This window comes from Pleurodeles waltl, chromosome 7 (assembly GCF_031143425.1).
Source record: "Pleurodeles waltl isolate 20211129_DDA chromosome 7, aPleWal1.hap1.20221129, whole genome shotgun sequence".
In the NCBI taxonomy this organism is placed as follows: Eukaryota; Metazoa; Chordata; class Amphibia; order Caudata; family Salamandridae; genus Pleurodeles; species Pleurodeles waltl.
Genome location: NC_090446.1, coordinates 78,303,865 through 78,325,344, shown reverse-complemented (window position 1 = coordinate 78,325,344; position 21,480 = coordinate 78,303,865). Strand labels below are relative to the sequence as shown.

The window sequence follows — 21,480 nt, the reverse complement described above, 5'->3', positions numbered from 1 at the left end:
TTCCCCCCCCAGGGGCAACTCTGTCCACCAGGACAGCAAGCCACAGTGGCCCCAGACAACTGTCAGGGATGAGAGCCCGACCTCAGGCCTCTCTAACCACTGTGACTGTGGAGAGTGGGGGGTGGTAGCCCCAGGTGCCTGGCACCCTTTGACCACTCTCTCTTCCACCAGGTCAGGGATGACAACCTGACCCTGGTCCTCCCCTCTGGGGCTCTGTACCCTCCCTGCAGAAGCGGCACCCCCAGAGTCAAAAACTGTCAGGGTGCTTGTAGAAGCAGTCCTGCACAATTCTTCCATCAGTGCAGGGATGTTAACCTGCAACTGATCCTCCAACCTGGGGTCTGTACCTTCAGGTTGGACCAGGGCCAGGGGTGAGGCTTCCCTCCCCCTGCCCTCTCTTCTGGGGTCCTGAACCACCCAACTAGGAGTGGCCCCCCCAGAAGACAACATGGCAGGGGCACTGTTAGCAGTAGCCCCTTCCTCCAGGTCAGGGGGGACACCCTTAACCTGGCCTCCCAATCCAGGGTCTGTACCCACAGACTGGATCACTGCCTGGCAAACCAGGACTTCTTGGGGGGCATACCTACCCCCTACCAGGTCAGAGTTTACCCTCTGAACCTGGTCATCCAACCCAGGGTCACCACCCTGCGGTTGAACCACTGCCTGGCACACCAGGACTTCCTTGGGAGCACATTTACCCCCCATCAGGTCAGAGTTTACCCCCTGAACCTGATCATTCAACCCAGAGTCACCACCCTGCGGTTGAACCATTGCCTGGCACACCAGGACTTCCTTGGGAGCACACTTACCCCCCATCAGGTCAGAGTTTACCCCCTGAACCTGATCATTCAACCCAGAGTCACCACCCTGCGGTTGAACCATTGCTTGGCACACCAGGACTTCCAGGGGGGCACACTTACCCCCCTCAAGGGACACACTGTCCCGAAGGGCCACACAAGAGTCTGGCTGGCGCAGGTCTCCTGACCTCTGCCCATCTGACAGAGTCTGGATTCCCCTCAACCCAGAAATGGTCTCACCAAGGTCATTCACGGGGGGCTCTGCTCTCAGAGCTGACCCCTGACCCTCCAGGTTCTCCACTGGGGTCCGCAACCCCCTCTCAACCCTCTGTCTGGACTTCTGCAACCCCTCACTAGGAGTGGTACTGCCAGACACCAGAACTGGTGGGACGCTGGCTACAGCCGCCCCCCCAAGTTCTCCTGACACTGTGGGGTCTCCCTCAACAGATGGCCCTATGGTACAGGCTAGGCTCCCCTCCTGGGGTTCCCGCAGGGAACCCTCCAGGACCTGGGACCGGATCTCGGGCACCTTGGGCCTCAACCCATCCCCATTCCCTCTCCTCTGAGACTGGACATGGGGTCCCTCACCCATCCCACTACACTGGGACCTACCTGGGACACTACAATCCTTCCCTACCTCACCTGGTTGGGAACTACCTAGACCACTCCTCTCAGGAGCACCCCCAAATGCCTCTTCAGACTCTCTGGTACTCACCCAGAAGTCTGCCTCCATTGTAAGCTCCCTGGGGTCAGAGAACTCACACTCCACCTGGTGTTGGCATAGCTCTGGAAAATAAGGACTAGACATATGCTCTCCAGCAATTACATCACTCAGCCCCTCACATGAATTAACCAAAGTACCCTTCACCCAACCATCCAGTGACTCTGCTTTGAAAAAGCACCCCACATCACCCTCCTGAGACTGGTGAGACAGTACCTGACTGTCCCTGACACTCAACCCACACTCTTCTGGGATGTTTTCACACTCCATAACCAGGACTTCTACCTGGGGGGAACCCCTCTCCCTGTCACTCTCACCTAGAGTCAGTAGAGTGTCCCTCCCACCAGTAGGAATATGACTCCCCATGCCAGTTCCCCAATCCACCTCAGAGACCCTGTGCATTACTGGAGCTACCTCATACCCCTGAACCTCCTGGCGTGTGTTAACTCCCTCCTTCAAGTAGGGCACCACCTCTCTGGGCATGTGCACCTCTTCAGCAGTGCTGGATACAAGATTTTTGCTGCCACCATCTGAACTGGACTCAGCCCCCATGGCCTCCAGCTTCAGCTCTTCACAGCTCAGCTCTTGAGCTGCAATCCTTTCTTTTTCCAGGACTAAGGCTCTCTTCTCCTCAGCCCTCTCAAGCTCTGCATCTAGCTCTTCCAGACTCCGGATTCGAGCTAGGAGCCACTCATCTCTTTCTGTTCCCTCCTCTTCGGAGTAGTCATCCTCCTCAGACTCATTTGGTGGTGTTGCCTGACAACGTTTCAATTCATACTGAAACAGGACTGACTCAAGATCCTCCCTTCTGGATTTCTTGTTCACAGCCAGTCCCCTTTCCATGCAAAATGCTTTAAGCTGCCACTTTTTATACATAAATAGGTGCCAGAAATTGACTTCCATTCTGCAAAGGCTTCACAACCAAAAAACAAAGTCCAAAAATATCATCAATACTTCCAGGAGGACATCAGAGAACAAAAAGCAGAATCACAAGACAAGTAGTATGTGGTCACGTAGTGGTCTGAGATCAAAACAGTAGTGTACACTCAATTACTGTATGTCAAGTACAAATACAAGTCCAATCCCGACCGCTGGTCACCAATGTTAGAAATGGGGTCTTTGGTTGACAGTCAGGTTACCCCCTGTTCAAGCAAGGACCCTCACTCTAGTTAGGATAAAAGAGAATCACCCTCAGCTAACCCCTGCTTACCCCCTTGGTAGCTTGGCAGAGCAGTAGGCTTAACCTCAGAGTGCTGGGCGTAAAGTATTTGTACCAACACACACAGTAACTTAATGAAAACACTACAAAATGACACAACACCAGTTTAGAAAAATAGGAAATATTTATCTAGACAAAACAAGACCAAAACGACAAAAATCCAACATACACAAGTCAAGTTATGATTTTTTTAAGGTTTAAAATAAAAAGAGTCTTTAGGTAGTTGTAACACCACACTAGCGCTGCTAGCGTGAAAATGTACCTGGTTTGTGTCAAAAATAACCCCGCACGGGCGGTGTGCGTCGAAAGTAACCCTGCCCGGTTATATGCGTCGAAAACAGCTCGGCACGGCGAGGCGCGTCGAAAAAGCCAGCCACGCGACGGTCCGAAAGTCCCGCGGCGCTGGTTGCGATCTCTCAGCCTTCGTCAGCGATGCTGCGCGTCGTTTCTCCTGCTCCGGGCGTCGATTCTCCGGTCGCGTCTCCTGCGGCGTCGTTTCTCAGCTGCGGAGCCGGCGTCGTGTCGTTTTCTCAGCCGCGATCGGATTCGCGTCGATCTTTTCTCCGCACGGGACTCGGTGCGTGTATTTTTGTCCTTAGGCTGCCAGCCTCTCCTTTCAGGGTCCCAGGAACTGGAAGGGCACCACAGAGCAGAGTAGGGGTCTCTCCAGAGACTCCAGGTGCTGGCAGGAAGAAGTCTTTGCTATCCCTGAGACTTCAACAACAGGAGGCCAGCTCTACATCAAGCCCTTGGAGATTTCTTCTTCAAGATGGAAGGCACACAAAGTCCAGTCTTTGCCCTCTTACTCAGGCAGAAGCAGCACTGCAGGAAAGCTCCACAAAGCACTGTCACAGGCAGGGCAGCACTTGTTCCTCAGCGATCAGCTCTTCTCCAGGCAGAGGTTCCTCTTGATTCCAGAAGTGTTTCTAAAGTTTGTAAGTTTGGGTGCCCTTCTTATACCCATTTTAGTCTTTGAAGTCACCTTTCTTCAAAGGGGACTCACACCTTCTTGTGAAATCCTGCCTTGCCCAGGCAAGGCCTCAGACACACACCAGGGGGCTGGAGACAGCATTGTCAGAGGCAGGCACAGTCCTTTCAGATGAGAGTGACCACTCCACCCCTCCCTCCTAGCAGAGATGGCTAATCAGGAAATGCAGATCACACCCCAGCTCCCTTTGTGTCACTGTCTGGTGTGAGGTGAAAAACAACCCAACTGTCAAACTGACCCAGACAGGGAATCCACAAACAAGGCAGAGTCACAGAATGGTTTAAGCAAGAAAATGCTCACTTTCTAAAAGTGGCATTTCCAACCTCACAATCTTAAAATCAACTTTACTAAAAGATGTATTTTTAAATTGTGAGTTCAGGGATCCCAAACTCCACATGTCCATCTACTCTCTAGGGGAATCTACACTTTAATCATATTTAAAGGTAGCCCCCATATTATCCTATGAGAGAGAGACAGACCTTGCAACAGTGAAAACGAAATTGGCAGTATTTCACTGTCAGGACATATAAACCACATTACTATATGTCCTACCTTATCCATACACTGCACCCTGCCCTTGGGGCTACCTAGGGCCTACCTTAGGGGTGCCTTACATGTAAGGAAAGGGAAGGTTTAGGCCTGGCAAGTGGGTACACTTGCCAAGTCGAATTTACAGTGTAAAATTACACATACAGACACTGCAGTGGCAGGTCTGAGACATGATTACAGAGCTACTTATGTGGGTGGCACAACCAGTGCTGCAGGCCCACTAGTAGCATTTGATTTACAGGCCCTGGCACCTCTAGTGCACCTTACTAGGGACTTACTAGTAAATCAAATATGCCAATCATGGATAAACCACTTACATACAATTTAAACAGGAGAGCATATGCACTTTAGCACTGGTTAGCAGTGGTAAAGTGCTCAGAGTTGAAAAGCCAACAGCAACATGTCAGAAAAATATAGGAGGCAGGAGGCAAAAAAGTCTGGGGATGACCCTGCATAAGCAAAAGTCCAACAAGGAGTAAATGTGTAATTATCATAAATCTACATCAAAGAGTAACACAGAGTTACCAAAATTACTCTGTTTACTTCGGAGTAATTTACATTATGCCCGGGCCTTATTAAGTGGGTCTGAAACCTGAGGATTCAGGGCAGCCTGTGAAACAGAAACGGTGCATATTTTCCTTGTCTGAACTGTCGGAAGTCGTTTTCCATCCTCAGTGGCGCAGATAGGGTGTGTTAAAGCCATGGACATGAAGAAATAAATCTCCAGGTCTTTTAAGATTTGGGTGTTGCCCAGCCATCTGTTTCACAAAGACAATGTTAGTGGGGCTGCAGGGTTAAAAAAAAGTCTCATCACCTGAACTAACCGTACTGTGACAGACTATAAAACAATTGATATTAAAGGTCAGGGGTATAACAAAAGTCCCTGCAGCCCCTGCGGTGCACAGGGCAGCTGAGGTGGGCCCACCTACTCCGGCACGGTCAGAAAATGTCTGTAGTATATAGGAAACTTAGAGGCAAGACATCACATTGTGCAGCTGGTGGGTGCCCCATCATTTTACGTGATGCCATTGAATAAGGCAATTATACAAATGTATTAAAAGAAGTTAGCATGCTATGTAGGCAGTTGTACATACAGATTCTGCTGTAGATGACTTTAATGAGGCTTGTGTGGTGGTGGTGGTGCATATTAGTCAATGCTGGAGGGGGATGGCTTGGATGTGAAGCCCGGGGAGAGGCTGAAGGGGTGTTTTCACAAAATGTTCGAGAAACAATATTGTATAGACAAAATATTGTGTCAAGAATATTGAGGACAAAAATACTGTGAAGTTAAGATTGTATGTGTAAACTAACTTTCACTATACTTAACTCTATATATATATATATATATATATATATATATATATATATATATATATATATATATATATATATATATATATATATATATCATCAAGTTAAGTAAATGTGAAATTAAGAATAGCAAACCTATACTTACCTCATTGCACTTACCTTCTCCATATTTTGGCCCTCGATATTTTTGACACAATATTATGTCCACATGATATTTGTTTCCTCAATATTCTGTCAGACAATCAGGGAGCATAGAAGCTTACAACAACAGATTCCTCTGTGTAAAACTGTGAGACGGACCGTGAGGAAGGCTCTTGGGTGAAAGTGGAATGTACTATTGCCCAGGAGTGTGTGAGTGGAGGAAACGATGGACCATAGAAAGGTGAATGGACAAATATGGCCCTAGGATATACAATGCTTGGAAACTGGGAGGTAACCCAAGGGAGGCAGTGTAATAACCACACAATAACAAGTAGGGATGGATATGGTTGAGTATGATTAGCCTTCTCTCAGTGTCATGCTATGACCCAATACTAGAGTACAGGTGTGGGAGTAGCATAGGGAGTGGGGAGCATAATGGAACAAATCAGGCCCCAAGACATCTTAGGGTCACATTATGCGGGGGGCACCAAACCAGCGGGCAAAGCAGTGCACCAGAAGCATTAAATCTGATAGCTTTGCGCAAAGTACCTTGATCCAGGGATGCTTCTGTGGCTAAGCAGTATTAAACAGCTGTCAATACCATCACTAGCAAAGGGGTACCTGAATGCCCCTGCAACCGCAAATAAATCTCCTGTACCAGGAACAGCAACAGTAAATGTTCCTTGACCTAGGCCAGTTTTTATGCTTTTGTGGCTTTTTACTTCTACTGCTAATTGCCACTACCTTCCAGACAGAATGTTCTTTCACCGGTGTGACTACTGGGCAGCCATCATGACTTTTGGAAGGCATCGCTCTCGTAATTCTGGTCAGTATTTCTCCATCTAGAGCTAACCTATTACAAGCTCACCTCAGTGCAATGGCAAATACTTATGCAAATCCAACTTTTCTGGGCACTAGTGGGTATCTTGTTAGCATTTTTATAGCAAAATTAAACAAAAATCCTTCCAACATGGCTGAATGAGCATTCAAATGGGCATGATGCTGTCCTGGAAGTATTTTTACAACAGTTTTAAATAAATGTCCCTGTATATGCATGCTCACACATCAGCAGCCATCTTAGAATGGTCTAAAAAAAGGAAATTTCCAAGATGGAGGTGGCTAACGGTACATGACTGGGATGTGGCTACCACAATAGCTAGAGAAGGTTTGGCAGCAGTGTCTGGTATGCTGCTGGGAACTATTTCAAAAGATTAGAAAATGGAAAAAGGCAAAAAATCTTCAAAATAAATTTCATGTTTTGTGCAAGTAGCCCCTGGCACTGAAGGGAATACTTTGCCTGCGGGTGGTGGGCACATTGTACATAAGCAGAATGCGTTCACTCAAGTGAGCTCAGTAAATGGCTGAACTGGGCTGACCCTGTAGCCCATGCTACATACTGTGATGAGCGGAATCAAAATGTGAATGATGCTAAAGCAGATCAATGGATGAAGAGGGCTGCCTGAAAGCTCCTATATGTAAATGCATGTACTTAGACATATGGATGGATGGATATGCTGGGTGGGTGGATGGTTACTTGGTTGGTTGGGAGTCCTACCAGCTACGTGCCAATCGTGCTATGTAGATATTAAAAACAAGGATGGCATGCAGTTAATAAATATTTTTTGTGTGTTTGCCTTTATTCAATTACTTTCGATCATATCAGAGCCCTTTACTATATTGGAATCCTGATGCTTGTCAAGCGAGCCACTCATGCTGCCTCAGCTGCGGAGCTTGTGCGTTAGCAGTACATACCTGTTCTATCCTCCGCCAGGATTGCCTTTGCTTCCAAGGGTTGGTAGCTCCAGTGGTTAAAGTTGTAGATGGTTGTGTTCAGTCTGGTGGAGAAGCACCCATCCTGTCCCGTCTACAAGGCAACGACAAAGCCTCAATGAGAACATGGTGAAATTTCATTGGTAAGCGTGGCAGATCATATCTGTCATACCCCATACCCTCATTTCAGAATTGCCCTGGTGAAAATAGATCTCTCTATGATCTTCTTTTCTGCTAAGTCTTACTGAAATGACCCCAAGAGCTCTGAAAGAGCTTGGCATATTCAATGCGGACTGAAGCTGCAAGGAACTAGAAGCAGCGGTTTTGGCAAGTCTTGATGTCTACAGGTGGTGCCAGGAATGGTGTGAGGATCTTCAGCAACTCAGATAACAGGTAATCCACCAAACCCCTCCTACGGCCTCCCAACAACCGGACAATGCTTAGTGTTCCAGGCTGCTATCTTGTACCTTCTGATGCCCCCCCGGTAAGGTACAAGAATATAACACAAGACACTAACTGATCAAAGGCCTCAGTTAGTAAATTATCAGTGGCTGCATTCTACTTTACTTTAAAAAGGCTAATTTGTGAAGCCATGGCAATTGTTTTTCAACCAGGATGTGAGACAGCTTTGAACGCATAAGTAGTCACTGAAACAAATTCTGCTGTTCATTTAAGGTAGACAACTCCTGTAACTGCTGTGCCAAGCACAGTATAAACTACTAAAGTCAAAGCAACTCAAGAAATGAACTTTTATCTATTATATTGTATACTTTCCAGTATTGAATGAAACACCCAACTGGTCTCTGCCTGGATGGAAGAGTGGGCAGAAAATGATGGACTGGACTGCAGTCATGAGTAATTGTTAGTAGCTAAAATTAATTCCAGCATTCCTTAAATCACTTTGTTGTTTGTTCCAGTACATGCCTGTACAAATAGCATAATATTAGAAAAAGCTGCATGCAAAACAATAGTAGGCATCAATAGTGAAATAAGCACTGGCAAAGCCAATAGGTCAGGCTTTGGCTGCTCAGCTACTACCTTCGTCAATTCTTGTTCTTTTTTCTGTGGTATATAGTGAAGTATATGAAGAAATATTCAAAGAAGGCCATCTCTGTGCGTGCAGACATGCAGATAATTGATGGCCATCTTGTAATGGTTTTTAGTTATTTAGTTATTCTTTGTTAAAAAAAATGTGAGGAAAAGACTCCTGCATAGCCCTGGAAGTCTCCAGTGGATCTGCTCACCCGTCCTTCAAATGTCTGGCAGACGTCGTCACTTGCGTCCATCGAAGGAGGTTGATGCTCGCAGTAATTATGAGGCTTCTGACACAGAGTTCCATTCACCCTCCCATGCACCGGCTTGCCGTAGGTGTATCTGTTTCAAAGAGATGGTGTGATGAATTACTTAGCTATAGATGCCACGCTTCACATTGTGTTATATCTGAGAGGACCTCACCTCTGAGAAGGTGATTGGTGAATGCTAAACACATGAACAACACATTTAAATATAGAGCTGCAGAGCAAAGACACAACATCAGTGGTCTCAAACTTACATGAAAACTTCAGGAGAAACTGAATACATTCTGGTAGTCACACAGTTTATGGGGGACTTCTGAAAAAGTGAACATTGAAAGAAATCTGTATTCTCAAGACCCAGGTGAAGAGAGTTGACCACCAGAGTTCAGGAAGTTCAAACGCATGCCAGATTTTCAGGATGAAACAAGCATTCATATATGGAGTGCTGTTAGATCCATTTTGAAGGAAATTAAATGTTATATATGAATATAGCATGATCGGATTTGAGAAACAATAATCATTTGACATATCTATCAAATATATGCTCATTAGACACTAATTGTGGTTGCTTATATATATCTTTATTATATAACATAATCCTAGAGTAGCTCAACTATTCTTCTTTCTAATTGTGTAGTTTCCCTGGCTGAACTACTATATCATAGCAGGTAACTTACACTAGCGCCTCCTTGCACCACATTAGCATCATCTTTTGTCACGCTAATGTGGCTAAAGGAGGCAAGTTTCATGACGCCATATTTATAAAGTGGTGCAAAGTATACATTGCGTCATTTTGCAACCCCTGGCGCCACATTATGCCTGCATCAGGCTTAATGTAGTCAGGGGGGTGGGGCATACTGGAGTTAGGAGGCCCGCAAAATTGGCACAGTGAAATCTTCAGGATTTCACTGCGCCATTTTTGGCATAATTTTTAACGCCTGCTCAAGGCAGGTATTAAAACGACGCACCCATAGAAACCTATGGGCCTCCTTGCACTTTGCTACATTAGCGTCAACATTTTTAACGCTAGTATAGCAAAGCGCTACTATAGCGTAAACAAATTAGATGCGATTATCCTAACTACCACCATGGTGCGCCGTATTATTGTAAATATGGAGCACTCATGGTGTCGTTAGGTGCCGGTAGAGGGTGCTGAAAAGGGGGCGCATCATAGCTGATGCACCACTTTTTCATAAATTTCGGCCTAAAAATTCTAATTTGCAAAATTGCAAGCACGTGTTCAACTTGGCCTGATGTTATGTCATGTTAGAAGAATTTGCCCAGAAAAAATGCAGACTTTATATGTACGCATTAAATTGGTTTGTGTGAATGATTTATCCCCTAAAATGACAAATGTCTCATCTGTACTATTAAGGTTGAGGTCTATAGCAATATTTGTTGTTTAAATAGTTCCGACGGAACAGCCACAAATATGTGTCTAATGTCCTGCATATGCCAATGACTAATTAACCCCCATAGTATTTTTAAATCGTCATATAACACATTTCCAGGCTATAGGAGTTTCTTTCAAAGCTTTTTTCAATCACACCATATAACATTTTTGGAGTTTGTGTTGGTATTAAAGGTCCAACTGAAGATACATCTTACCCATATCTGGAAAACCTGTTTGGAAACTCAGAGTGAGTAAATTATATACCTAATTGAAAAAATGCACTGACTGCTTACATTCGCGTTCAGATACCAAATGCCTTCCCTTCACTTCACAATCTTAATTGCTAGCGCCATTTTGGAAAGTCCAGGTATCTGTCAACACTTTCCTGCAGTGTCATGTCTTACCCATCAAGAACAGGCACTAAGGGGGTCATTCTGACCCCGGCGGTCTCAGACCGCCGGGGCCAGGGTCGGCGGGAGCACCGCCGACAGACCGGCGGTGCCCCGCAGGGCATTCTGACCGCGGCGCTTTGGCCGCGGTCAGTGCAGGAAAACCGGCGGTCTCCCGCCGGTTTTCCGCTGCCCGTCAGAATCCTCCAAGGCGGCGCAGCATGCTGCGCCGCCTTGGGGATTCTGACACCCCCTACCGCCATCCTGTTCCTGGCGGTTCGCCCGCCAGGAACAGGATGGCGGTAGGGGGTGTCGCGGGGCCCCTGGGGGCCCCTGCAGTGCCCATGCCAATGGCATGGGCACTGCAGGGGCCCCCGTAAGAGGGCCCCGCTTGTATTTCACTGTCTGCATAGCAGACAGTGAAATACGCGACGGGTGCAGTAGCACCCGTCGCACCTTCCCACTCCGCCGGCTCGATTACGAGCCGGCTTCATGGTGGGAAGGTCGTTTTCCCCTGGGCTGGCGGGCGGCCTTTTGAAGGCCGCCCGCCAGCCCAGGGGAAAACTCAAAATACCCGCCGCGGTCTTCCGACCGCGGTACGGTATTTTGGCGGCTCCCGCCGGGCGCGTGGTGACCGCGCCCGGCGGGAGTCAGAATGACCCCCTAAATCTTTTGATAGCCTCAGCCTTATTCTTTTACGAAAATAGGTGTGTCTTCCTGGAATTAAAAAAAATAACCCTTTCAAAGTCTTCTTGTCTATCTTGGCTGAGCTATTGAGAATGAATGTGGTGACAGCTCCCCCATTTTAAGGTGGCACTGGGAGTTAGATTTATAATTATTTGTACTTGTCATGTGTGTATTTGATTTGTAATGCATCTACAAGCTCAAACAAGTAGTATTGGTGACAGATTAGAAGCTGATACAAGGTAGGCAGCTAAAGAAGAGGGTCTGAAACTAGAGAGGGTAAGAGGGTTCAAATAAATTATTTTTAGAGGTCTTAGGTGTTTGTAGTTTTATGTTCACTACTTTTTAAAATATACTAAGTTGGGGAGGGCTCACAGGAGACAGTAAAAAACGGGAAACACCCAGGAGAATGAGTCTGGAACCACGAAGTTGTGAAAAACGAAAGCGAAACAACGCTTTCGTTTTCCACGGCTTCCTGGTTTTGGTACCTTAACCATGCATGTCTGAACAACATACATGCGTGGTTAAGGTACAGAAGAAGGGAGTCGGAGTGGACGAGGTGAAGGAGGAGGGTTTAGGTTTAAGGGGTGGGTTGGGGTGTTTAGGTTTTAGGGACGGGGTGGGGACTCAGGGTATTTTTTGTTTTTGGGGTGGGGTGGGGGGCTGGGGGTGATTAGGGTTTGGGGGTCAGGGTTTAGGTTTAAGGGGTGGGTTGGGGTATTTAGATTTTAGGGATGGGGTGGGACTCAGGGTATTTTTAGTTTTTGGGGTGGGGTTGGGTGGGGGGGGTGGAGGTGATTAGGGTTTGGGGGAAGGGGGGTCAGGGTTTAGGTTTAAGGGGTGGGGTGGGGGTCTGGGGTGGTTTAGGTTTTAGCGGAGGGGGTTGGGGTTCTGGTAATTTTGGGGGTTGGGGTTTTTTGTGGGGATGGGGGGGTCGTGGTAATTTCTGGGGGTGGGGGGCTGGGGGAAGCATGCTGGATTGTGCATGCTGATTGCTAATGCCTTTACCAGGAATGCGTTTATAACAGTAAAATCGTTGCAAACGCATTCGTGGTAAAGGCATTAGTGGTTAGAACAAGGTTGATGTTCCGACCTCGTTGTTGAGCCACGGGTGCTTGAAGCACCCGTGGTTCCGACATATAACCGTAAAAAACATTCAACTTTCCCTGTTTTACTCACTAAGCTTCCTTCTTTAGTATTTGATAGTATTTAATTTGAGCCGATGGTGGCAGACGAGGTCCTTGGGCACTCATTTTTCGGGTCCAGCACTTTTTCTCCCCATCAAACTTTGACACAAAGCAAGACAGAGAATCAAAGTGGCGGGGGAGGGGGAGGAAGAGAAAGAAGGACAAACTGTGATAATAAGAAAGCAAGAATGAAAAAGATCTTGAAAGAGTGTGACAAATTGGCAAGACATTTCTGGTGGTGGATGAAAGAGGCATGAGGTGGTTTCAAGATTATGAAGCTTTGGTGTTCAGCTTCCTGACCTTTGGTAATGCCAGTCACGGGCTTCAACTGAAAACTTTGGGCCACTGCACCTATTCTTTTTAAAATTAAGCATCACTATTTTTCCACATCAACTGGGTACAGTAGGATCAGAGAGTGCACTCTTGGGTATAGCAAGGAATACGTTTGCTGAGACACAAGGAGTAATCTACCTGGAAGGATTTGAACACAAAGTACGGAACCTAGAGAATAATTCTTTACTCCACTGAAACTCTGTAAAGTTGGTTGCTTCAGTGGTTGGGTAATAGGGTCTTTTTTCTCGGATTTCAACACAATCTTGCAGCTTGATTCTGGATCCTCTGAAGTTAAATACATTTTGGAGCATTGATGCATACTACTTTTGGAAGTAATCCAGGAATCTGGGAAGTTTAATTTTGTGGTTTAGTTGGTTTAACATTAGTCTCCTTTCCAATATCATGAACTGGAGGTTAGTATGCTTACAACCGATGTTAACTATTGATTGAACTTTTGTTATTGATGTAAGTACGTACCCCAGTTTTTACACCCTACTGAAAGAGCAGCCGAATACGGCTCAGGTAGCCAATCAAATAGACATACACGACCATCATTGTTTTCTATGATTAGGATCTCAATTTAGATCCACACACACTGCACCGGGTCTCTTCAGTGCAGACCTTTTCATGTACTCCCTGAACGCTGCCTCCTAGCCCACTACACTCTGTGGTACGGGCAGCATCCACATACTGCACTGAGTCTTTCAGGTGCAATGCCTTTCTTGCTGTCTCTGAACACTGAAGTTCCACCTAATCTACTACACTGTGTGAGACAGGCAGCACCCTCACACTGAACCAGGTCTGTTACTAGCCTACAACACACCATTGGACAGGAAGAAACCGCACACTGCACCGGATCTGTTACTAACCTACTACACTCCGTGTGACAAGCAGCACCCGCACACTGCACCGGATCTGTTACTAACCTACTACACTCCGTGTGACAAGCAGCACCCGCACACTGCACCGGATCGGTTACTAACCTACTACAATCCGTGGGACAGGCAGCACCCACACACTGCATCGGGTCTGTTACTGACCTACTGCACTCTGTGCTACAGGCAGCAAACCCACACTGCACCGGGTCTGTTACTAACCTACTAGACTCCGTGGGACAGGCAGCACCTGCACTCTGCACCGGGTCTGTTACTAACCTACTACACTCCATGGGACAGGCAGCAACCGCACACTGCACCGGGTCTTTTACTAACCTATTACACGCTGTGGGGTAGGCAGCACCCGCACACTGCACCGGGTCTGTTACTAACCTACTACACGCTGTGGGGTAGGCAGCACCCACACACTGCACCGGGTCTGTTACTAACCTACTACACTCCGTGGGACAGGCAGCACCTGCACACTGCGCCGGGTCTGTTACTAACCTACTACACTCCGTGTGACAAGCAGCACCCGCACACTGCACCGGATCTGTTACTAACCTACTACAATCCGTGGGACAGGCAGCACCCGCCACTGCACCGGGTCTGTTACTAACCTACTACACTCCGTTGGACAGGCAGCACCCACACACTGCATCGGGTCTGTTACTGACCTACTGCACTCTGTGCTACAGGCAGCAAACCCACACTGCACCGGGTCTGTTACTAACCTACTAGACTCCGTGGGACAGGCAGCACCTGCACTCTGCACCGGGTCTGTTACTAACCTACTACACTCCATGGGACAGGCAGCAACCGCACACTGCACCGGGTCTTTTACTAACCTATTACACGCTGTGGGGTAGGCAGCACCCGCACACTGCACCGGGTCTGTTACTAACCTGCTACACTCCGTGGGACAAGCAGCACCCGCACACTGCACCGGGTCTGTTACTAACCTACTACACGCTGTGGGGTAGGCAGCACCCACACACTGCACCGAGTCTGTTACTAACCTACTACACTCCGTGGGACAGGCAGCACCTGCACACTGCGCCGGGTCTGTTACTAACCTACTACACTCCGTGGGACAAGCAGCACCCGCACACTGCACCGGGTCTGTTACTAACCTACTACACGCTGTGGGGTAGGCAGCACCCACACACTGCACCGGGTCTGTTACTAACCTACTACACTCCGTGGGACAGGCAGCACCTGCACACTGCGCCGGGTCTGTTACTAACCTACTACACTCCGTGGGACAGGCAGCACCTGCAAACTGCACCGGGTCTGTTACTAATCTACTACACTCTGTGCTACAGGGAGCATCCCCACACTGCACCTGGGTCTCTTACTAACCTACTGCACTCTGTGCTACAGGCAGCAAACGCACACTGCACCAGGTCTGTTACTAACCTACTACACTCTGTGCTACAGGCAGCACCTACACACTGCACCGGGTCTCTTCCCGCAGGCCCTTTCATGCAGTCTTTGTGCACTGCCACTACCCTCTGCCCCTAGCCCACTACTCTTTGTGGATCCGACAGCATCCGCACACTGCTGCTGTGATACACAAAGGTCCGCCCCTGTAAACACTGGTGACCAGAATGACTGAACATGTTCTGTCTTTCAACAAACTCTGGACAGTTCGACTGTGATCCCTGCATATTGAAACAATATTTTACCTGCCTATGAACTTGCCATTTATTTCTGTCTGGGTGAACAACACATTAACTTTTCCATAAGCTCAATATTGAGCCCAGCCTTTAATGTATGGCTAAAAACTCCAATTTGTAATCAGCATTCAAAATAAATAGGAATAAGTTGTGATTTTTTATGTTGTGAAGCATTTTCCCATCGGTTGCTCAGGAGCATACCATGCATCCACCGCAGAGACCACTATTTCATCGCAGTGCGGGGTAGTGGGGTGAAAACACTACACCTTTCGTTACCCATACTGTTTGTAACACCCAGCCAGAACATAGCCATTATGAGTAACATTCAGGTAGGTTCTACTCAACGCCTGCCGAGCAATCGCCCTGATAAGCGGCTGGCTATGCTACAGAAACGCACCCTATGACAGAATCTCTGTCCAGATCACCAAGGCCCATATTTATATTCGGTTTGCACTGAATTATCGTAATTATTTTTTATGCTAATTCAGCAAAAAAATCTAACTCCATATTTATACTTTGGCACTAGACACATCTAGCGCCAAAGTTATGGAGTTTACGTCCCTTTCTAGAGGGGAAAACCTATCTTGAGTCAATGAGATGCAAGGTAGGTGTTCCCGTCCAGAAAAGGACGATATGGCCTTTGCGCCATATTTAACCCCTATGCTAAAATCCTGCAAGGGGGATGAGGGCCTTAAATAACAACACTAAGCTTGCTTAGCGCCATTATTTAACACCTCGGCCTGGGCAGGCGTAAGGGGACCTGTAGGCATATTTTCATTGTCAGAGACCATGGAAATTGCCCGCAGGTGCCCTTATTTGGCCATAGGGACACCCCCACCCACACCAGGAGGACACCTAAGGATGGGGGACCCATCCCAGGTAAGTATTTTTTTTCCCCAACGCCGCTTGGGGGCCCTGACTTGGGGCCCCCTGCACGGCACTGGCCCCAATGTCCCCTGGGCATGGCCATTGGGGTGGTGGGCATGACTCCTGTCTTTACTAAGACAGGAGCCATGTCCATCGGGGAATGTGCGCCAGAAAATGGCACTACACAGCTTAGAGGACATTTTCTTGCCTTTAAACAGTGTAGCGCCATAATTCGTCACACAAGCCCCGGTTCCCTTTATGCCTCCCCAGCCCTCTTAGCGTCCTTTCCAAAGATGCTAATGTGGCATTAGCGCTGTCTATCACCATTCCATAAATATGGCCCTGGTTGGTGTCTTGGAATGGCGTTAGCCGACGCTATTCTTTTTCACGCAAAACTGCGCTAATGCAGTTTTGCATGAAAAAGTATAAATCTGCCCCCAAGTGACTCCAGATCTTTCAGAACGAAGTGGCCAGATTCACACTCAACCTCCCACCCACGCGTCCACTCACCTCAAAGATGCCCACTGGCTCCTGACCAATAAGCGCACTCTATTCAAGCTACTCATACACATACAAAGCACAACACAATGTAGGTCCCATCTACCTGAACAGGCACATCAGCTTCACACACCCCAACGGACACCTCTGGTCAACCACCCTCTAGCTCGCAGCCATCCTGCACAATCGAAGAGCCAGAGCTTTCCTCTACCTGTCTCCTAAAGCATGGAACAAATTCTCTGTTCACAGTAGGGTGACCAGCTCAGTCCTAGAATTACATAAGAGGCTGAAAACTTGGGTCTTCAAGTAGGCCTCAGGCAGGGCAAAACCATAATCCCAACTTCGCAACAGCGCCAGGATACCCTCCCGAGCGCACATACCATAACCCCTTGGGCTGGGGAATTATTGGGCAGACCTTGAATTACTGGGTGGAATTCTTTACAGTTTTCCTCATTCTGAGAGGTTATACACACCACTCACCTGACTACACGACCAGTGCCCCTCAAAGCAGCCTCACACTGTGCCAGTCTTAGAAAGGCAGCAGGGCCTTGCTGAGCCAGTCCCAAAAAGACAGTACTGCCCTGCTGAGCTCTCTAGAGGTGCAATGCCCCTTTAAAATAGCTGCGTAGTGTAAAATCCTGAGACAGAGAGTGATGGACTTGGTGAACTGTTCTGTGAACACCCCAAGGACACCAATTAAAAAACTTCATACTGTGCCAATCTGAAAATGGCAGTAGTGAAATACAAACCTGAGTAAAATTTCCAGGACAGCACATACTTCTATTGCCCCTCTGAAGCAAACTGTGCCAGTCTCAGAAAGGTAGCACTGCCCTCAATGGGCTCTTCTGTCTGCCCCCTGAGAGAGCCACACACTCTGTCAATAATGGAAAAGTGGAAGTGCCCTGGGTGGCCCTTCTGCACACAGAGCAGGGGCCTCTCTCGGACAGCTGCAAACTCTGCAATCTTAAGAAAAGCCAAAGTACAAAATAGCATTATTGAACTCCCACAAGAAGACCACAAATTATCTTTGTTAAGGCTACTATTTTATTTTTTGTAATAAAGATGTTGAGAAGTAATCTCAAAATGTTCATAGCTAAACAAAGAACTTTTTAGTTTTTACATTCATTTTTTTGGCATTTTATTGTTAATTAGTAGCGTAGTAGAGTCATTAAGCCTGTGTTGTACTTTATCAAACAGTGGACAAAGTAAAAATAATCTGGGACCGATTTACAACTCAGCAGACGGGTCACCCCATCACAATGGTGACGGATGTCCCGTCCTCCGAAATCTGAATCCCATAGAACAGTGGTTCCCATCCTGTGGTCCAGGGACCTCAGGGGTCAGCAAAGCCTCCTCAGGTGACTGCTTGGAAAATTAAATAATATTAACAGCTTAATAAAATGTATGTAAATAAAGTGACTAGATGTACAACTGAAATTTTTAAAACATACTTTAAATGTCACGGAATTTGAAATTGTAGGCTATAAATTAAATTAGTATCCCGGTGCAGGTGTATCAAACAGAATATTGAATGGACTATGTGTGGCTTCAATTAAATTTAGAAAAACTCCAACCTTCCTATAAAGCATATTTATTTTACTTTTTATTCATATTTGCAATGAAATTAAATGTGTTAGCATTTATGTATGTGTCTGATGAATGCTTGTTTCTGTCTTTTTTTATTATTGTTTTTGCAGTTCAAATCATCGACAATGTTTAGGCTGGGGTCCCCGTACTCCAATAATAATTCACAGGTTGATTCCCGGGGTTCCAACAATGATAAAGTAGGGGTCCACAGAAGTCAAAAGGTTGGGAACCACTGCTATAGAATATAATGAGAACATAATGAGATTTTGGTGGACGGGATATCTGTCACCGTTGTGACGGAGTAACCCATCCGCCAATATCTAAATCAGGCCTTCTGTGTCTATTGACAGACCATTAAATACATTTGCCATTAGTACGATTGGCTCTGTGTACAATTCAGCATGTTTCAATTATGGGGTGATCTGTTTTACTGAAATTCACCCATGTTTCCTGTTGTTTCTGTATTGAACACAGTCAGCTTGTACAAAGTTTTCATGTTTTTCAGGTTACATTTCAAACTTGCAAACTGTATCTGGTTGGCAAGTTTCTGTGTGAATGGGTGAATGTGAGAATGAGTCTATGAGTAGATAAATGGATGTATAGGTGGATGTGTGGATGGATGAGTAGCTGAATTAGTGGAAGAATGGGTGAGTGAATCCTTGCAGTCTTCCATCCATGTATTCATTCGTCCATTCATTAATTCCTGTATTCCTTTACTCCTACATTAAGTCACCCAGTCACTAACTCATCCATTTACCCATGAACTCACTCATCCATTCATTCATTTACGTTACAACTACTCCAGTCTAGGTACGTCACTCACAGAGGTATGGGGAAGAAGAATCTGTGAAGAAATATGTTGGACAGCTCAGCAAGCTACATATAGGACAATGCAGGCTTCCTAAGGAAAGGCGGCATAGGTGTTGCGAGTGCTAAGGGTAACAAAGTGCAGTGTCCTTGCAGAGCAAATGGTGAGTTGTTTACTTGTTGTGATTGTTAGACAATCTTTCGGGTGAGAAGGGGACTTTAGGATGTTCACCTACAACAGATATACACTAATGTACAGGAGGTTAGTGGCATCATTGTGTGTATAGTGACCAGGGAGGGAACTATCCATCCGTCATCCGTATCTCACCAAAGGATGTTAGGAAAGAAGAGTTTGTTGTTGTGTAACAAAGTTTTACAAGTGTCTAAAGTTTAGTACATTAAAGCACCGTCCGCACAGTATGGTGTATTACAATTGGATTTCAAAATATGGACATCGAAAATATTGTGGTACCAAAATATCATTGTAAAAATAGTCACAAAAAAATATCAATTTACATGCATTTAATGCAAAGTGCAATATTTTTGGCTAACAAGATGCCTGGGTCAAAGATATCAAAATTATAGGAGAAAGTATATGTATTATTAATTGTTACTGATAGTGTAATTTAAAATAAATATTAATTATAAAAGTAAAATATAAAAATACACATAACTTTAAAATGTGTGTTTCAATTGATAAAAAGAGTATTATAAGTTGCAATACATTTACTATACAAATTAAATGCATTATTAAATACAATATTAATAATAAAACACTACCTAAAATGTAAATAATAATTATATAAAGAACATGTTTTACATTTATTACATCAATATAAACAATATATTATGATATGTCACAACAGTAATAGTTTTAATACACTGAAAAAAAAACAAAAATTAAATTAAATTTTACAAAGCAAAACACTATAGATATAGAGTATATACTTCTAATAAATCCAGGATCAAGTAACATGACATAACCTAACTGTAATCCAAAATCATAGAAAACAATAAAAACATTTAAAAAATAAATCAAATACACATTCTAACTACAATCCTACAAACACTGGGGGAGATGCAGATATTGGTGAGGAGCGGATCAAATACTCTGAAAGGTGCATACATTGAGGGGTCAGATTTATTATTCTAACTCCAGTTTAACAAACATTGTGGAAAGTGTGTTTATTGAGGGGGACATAGTTACTATTCTAACTCTTGTAGGGAAAATAATGGCGAAAGTGTAGATATTTAATATTCTAACTCCAGCCTAACAGGCATTGGGGGAAGTACATAGATTGGAGGGGACCGATCTCTGTTCTAAGTCCAGTCTAGGAAACACTAGGGACAGTCTATACTTTGGGGGGGGGACAGCAGAAAGGGCAGATTTGCTAGTTTAACTCCATTCTAACAAGAAATTAGAATGTGCAAACATTGGGGGTTGGTTAGATCTACTGCTGTGACTCCGTTCTAAAGATGAATGGGGAAAATGCAAATATCGAGTGGGGTAAGATTTATTATTCTAACTCCAGTGAATTAAACATTGTAGAAAGTGCATACATTGTGGAAGGAGCAGTTCAGATTTACTTTTCAAATTGCATCTAACAAACAATGGGGTAAGCTCATACATTGGTCTGCATCAGCAGATTTAAAATTATAACACCAGAATAACAAATTTTAGCCCAAGCGTATAGATGGAGAGGGAGCAGATTCACTAATGAAACTCCAGTCTGACAAATATTGGGGAAAGTGCATTCACTGAGGACATCAGATTTAATATTCATCCTCCAGTGTAACAAACATTATGGTAAGTGTATATTTGGGAATCAAAGAGAATTACTGTTCCATCTCCAGTCCAAAAAAATCATTGGGTCAGAATATTAATTCTAACTCCAGTTTAACTAACATTAGGGAATGTGCATAGACTGGCAGGGTGGGTCAAATTCACTTTTCCAAGTCCATTCCAGCAGAATATGGTGACATTTAATACATGGGAACAGATTTTCCATTCTAACTCCAGTGCAACAAACCTTGTGGTGGGTATATACTTGATGGGGGAAATTCACTATGTTACTATTTCAAAACCATTTCCAAAAAGCACTAGAAAAGTGCATACATTCTATGGAGTAACGAAGACAGGACATCAATTACAATTCAGTCTCAACAAACATTTGAGACAAGTGCATAAACCCACATACATTAAGGGATCAGTTTTACGATTGCGCGTGGGACTACAGTGAGTGTCATTAACGAAGCAGCATAGTGTGAAGCAATTTGAAGTAATGTGATGAAAGACAACAGAGATACCATATAAAGGTAAGCATAATATAGTGCATCCAGATATTGCTCGGGCAAGACCCCCTGGAGAACATTTGTTAAGTGTAGCTCAG

At 45.5% G+C, this 21,480-nt stretch overlaps 1 protein-coding gene across 1 annotated transcript in view; it reads right to left on the bottom strand.

The window, feature by feature from the left end:
* Positions 1 to 21,480, bottom strand: part of LOC138246827 (alpha-2-macroglobulin-like protein 1) — a 262,402-nt gene that overhangs the window by 193,643 nt on the left and 47,279 nt on the right. The window contains exons 8-9 of the mRNA XM_069201584.1: positions 8,741 to 8,870; positions 7,479 to 7,590 (exon numbers count right to left, since the gene is read on the bottom strand). Of these exons, the coding sequence (XP_069057685.1) occupies positions 7,479 to 7,590; positions 8,741 to 8,870 (242 nt within the window). The remainder of the gene's footprint in view (positions 1 to 7,478; positions 7,591 to 8,740; positions 8,871 to 21,480) is intronic.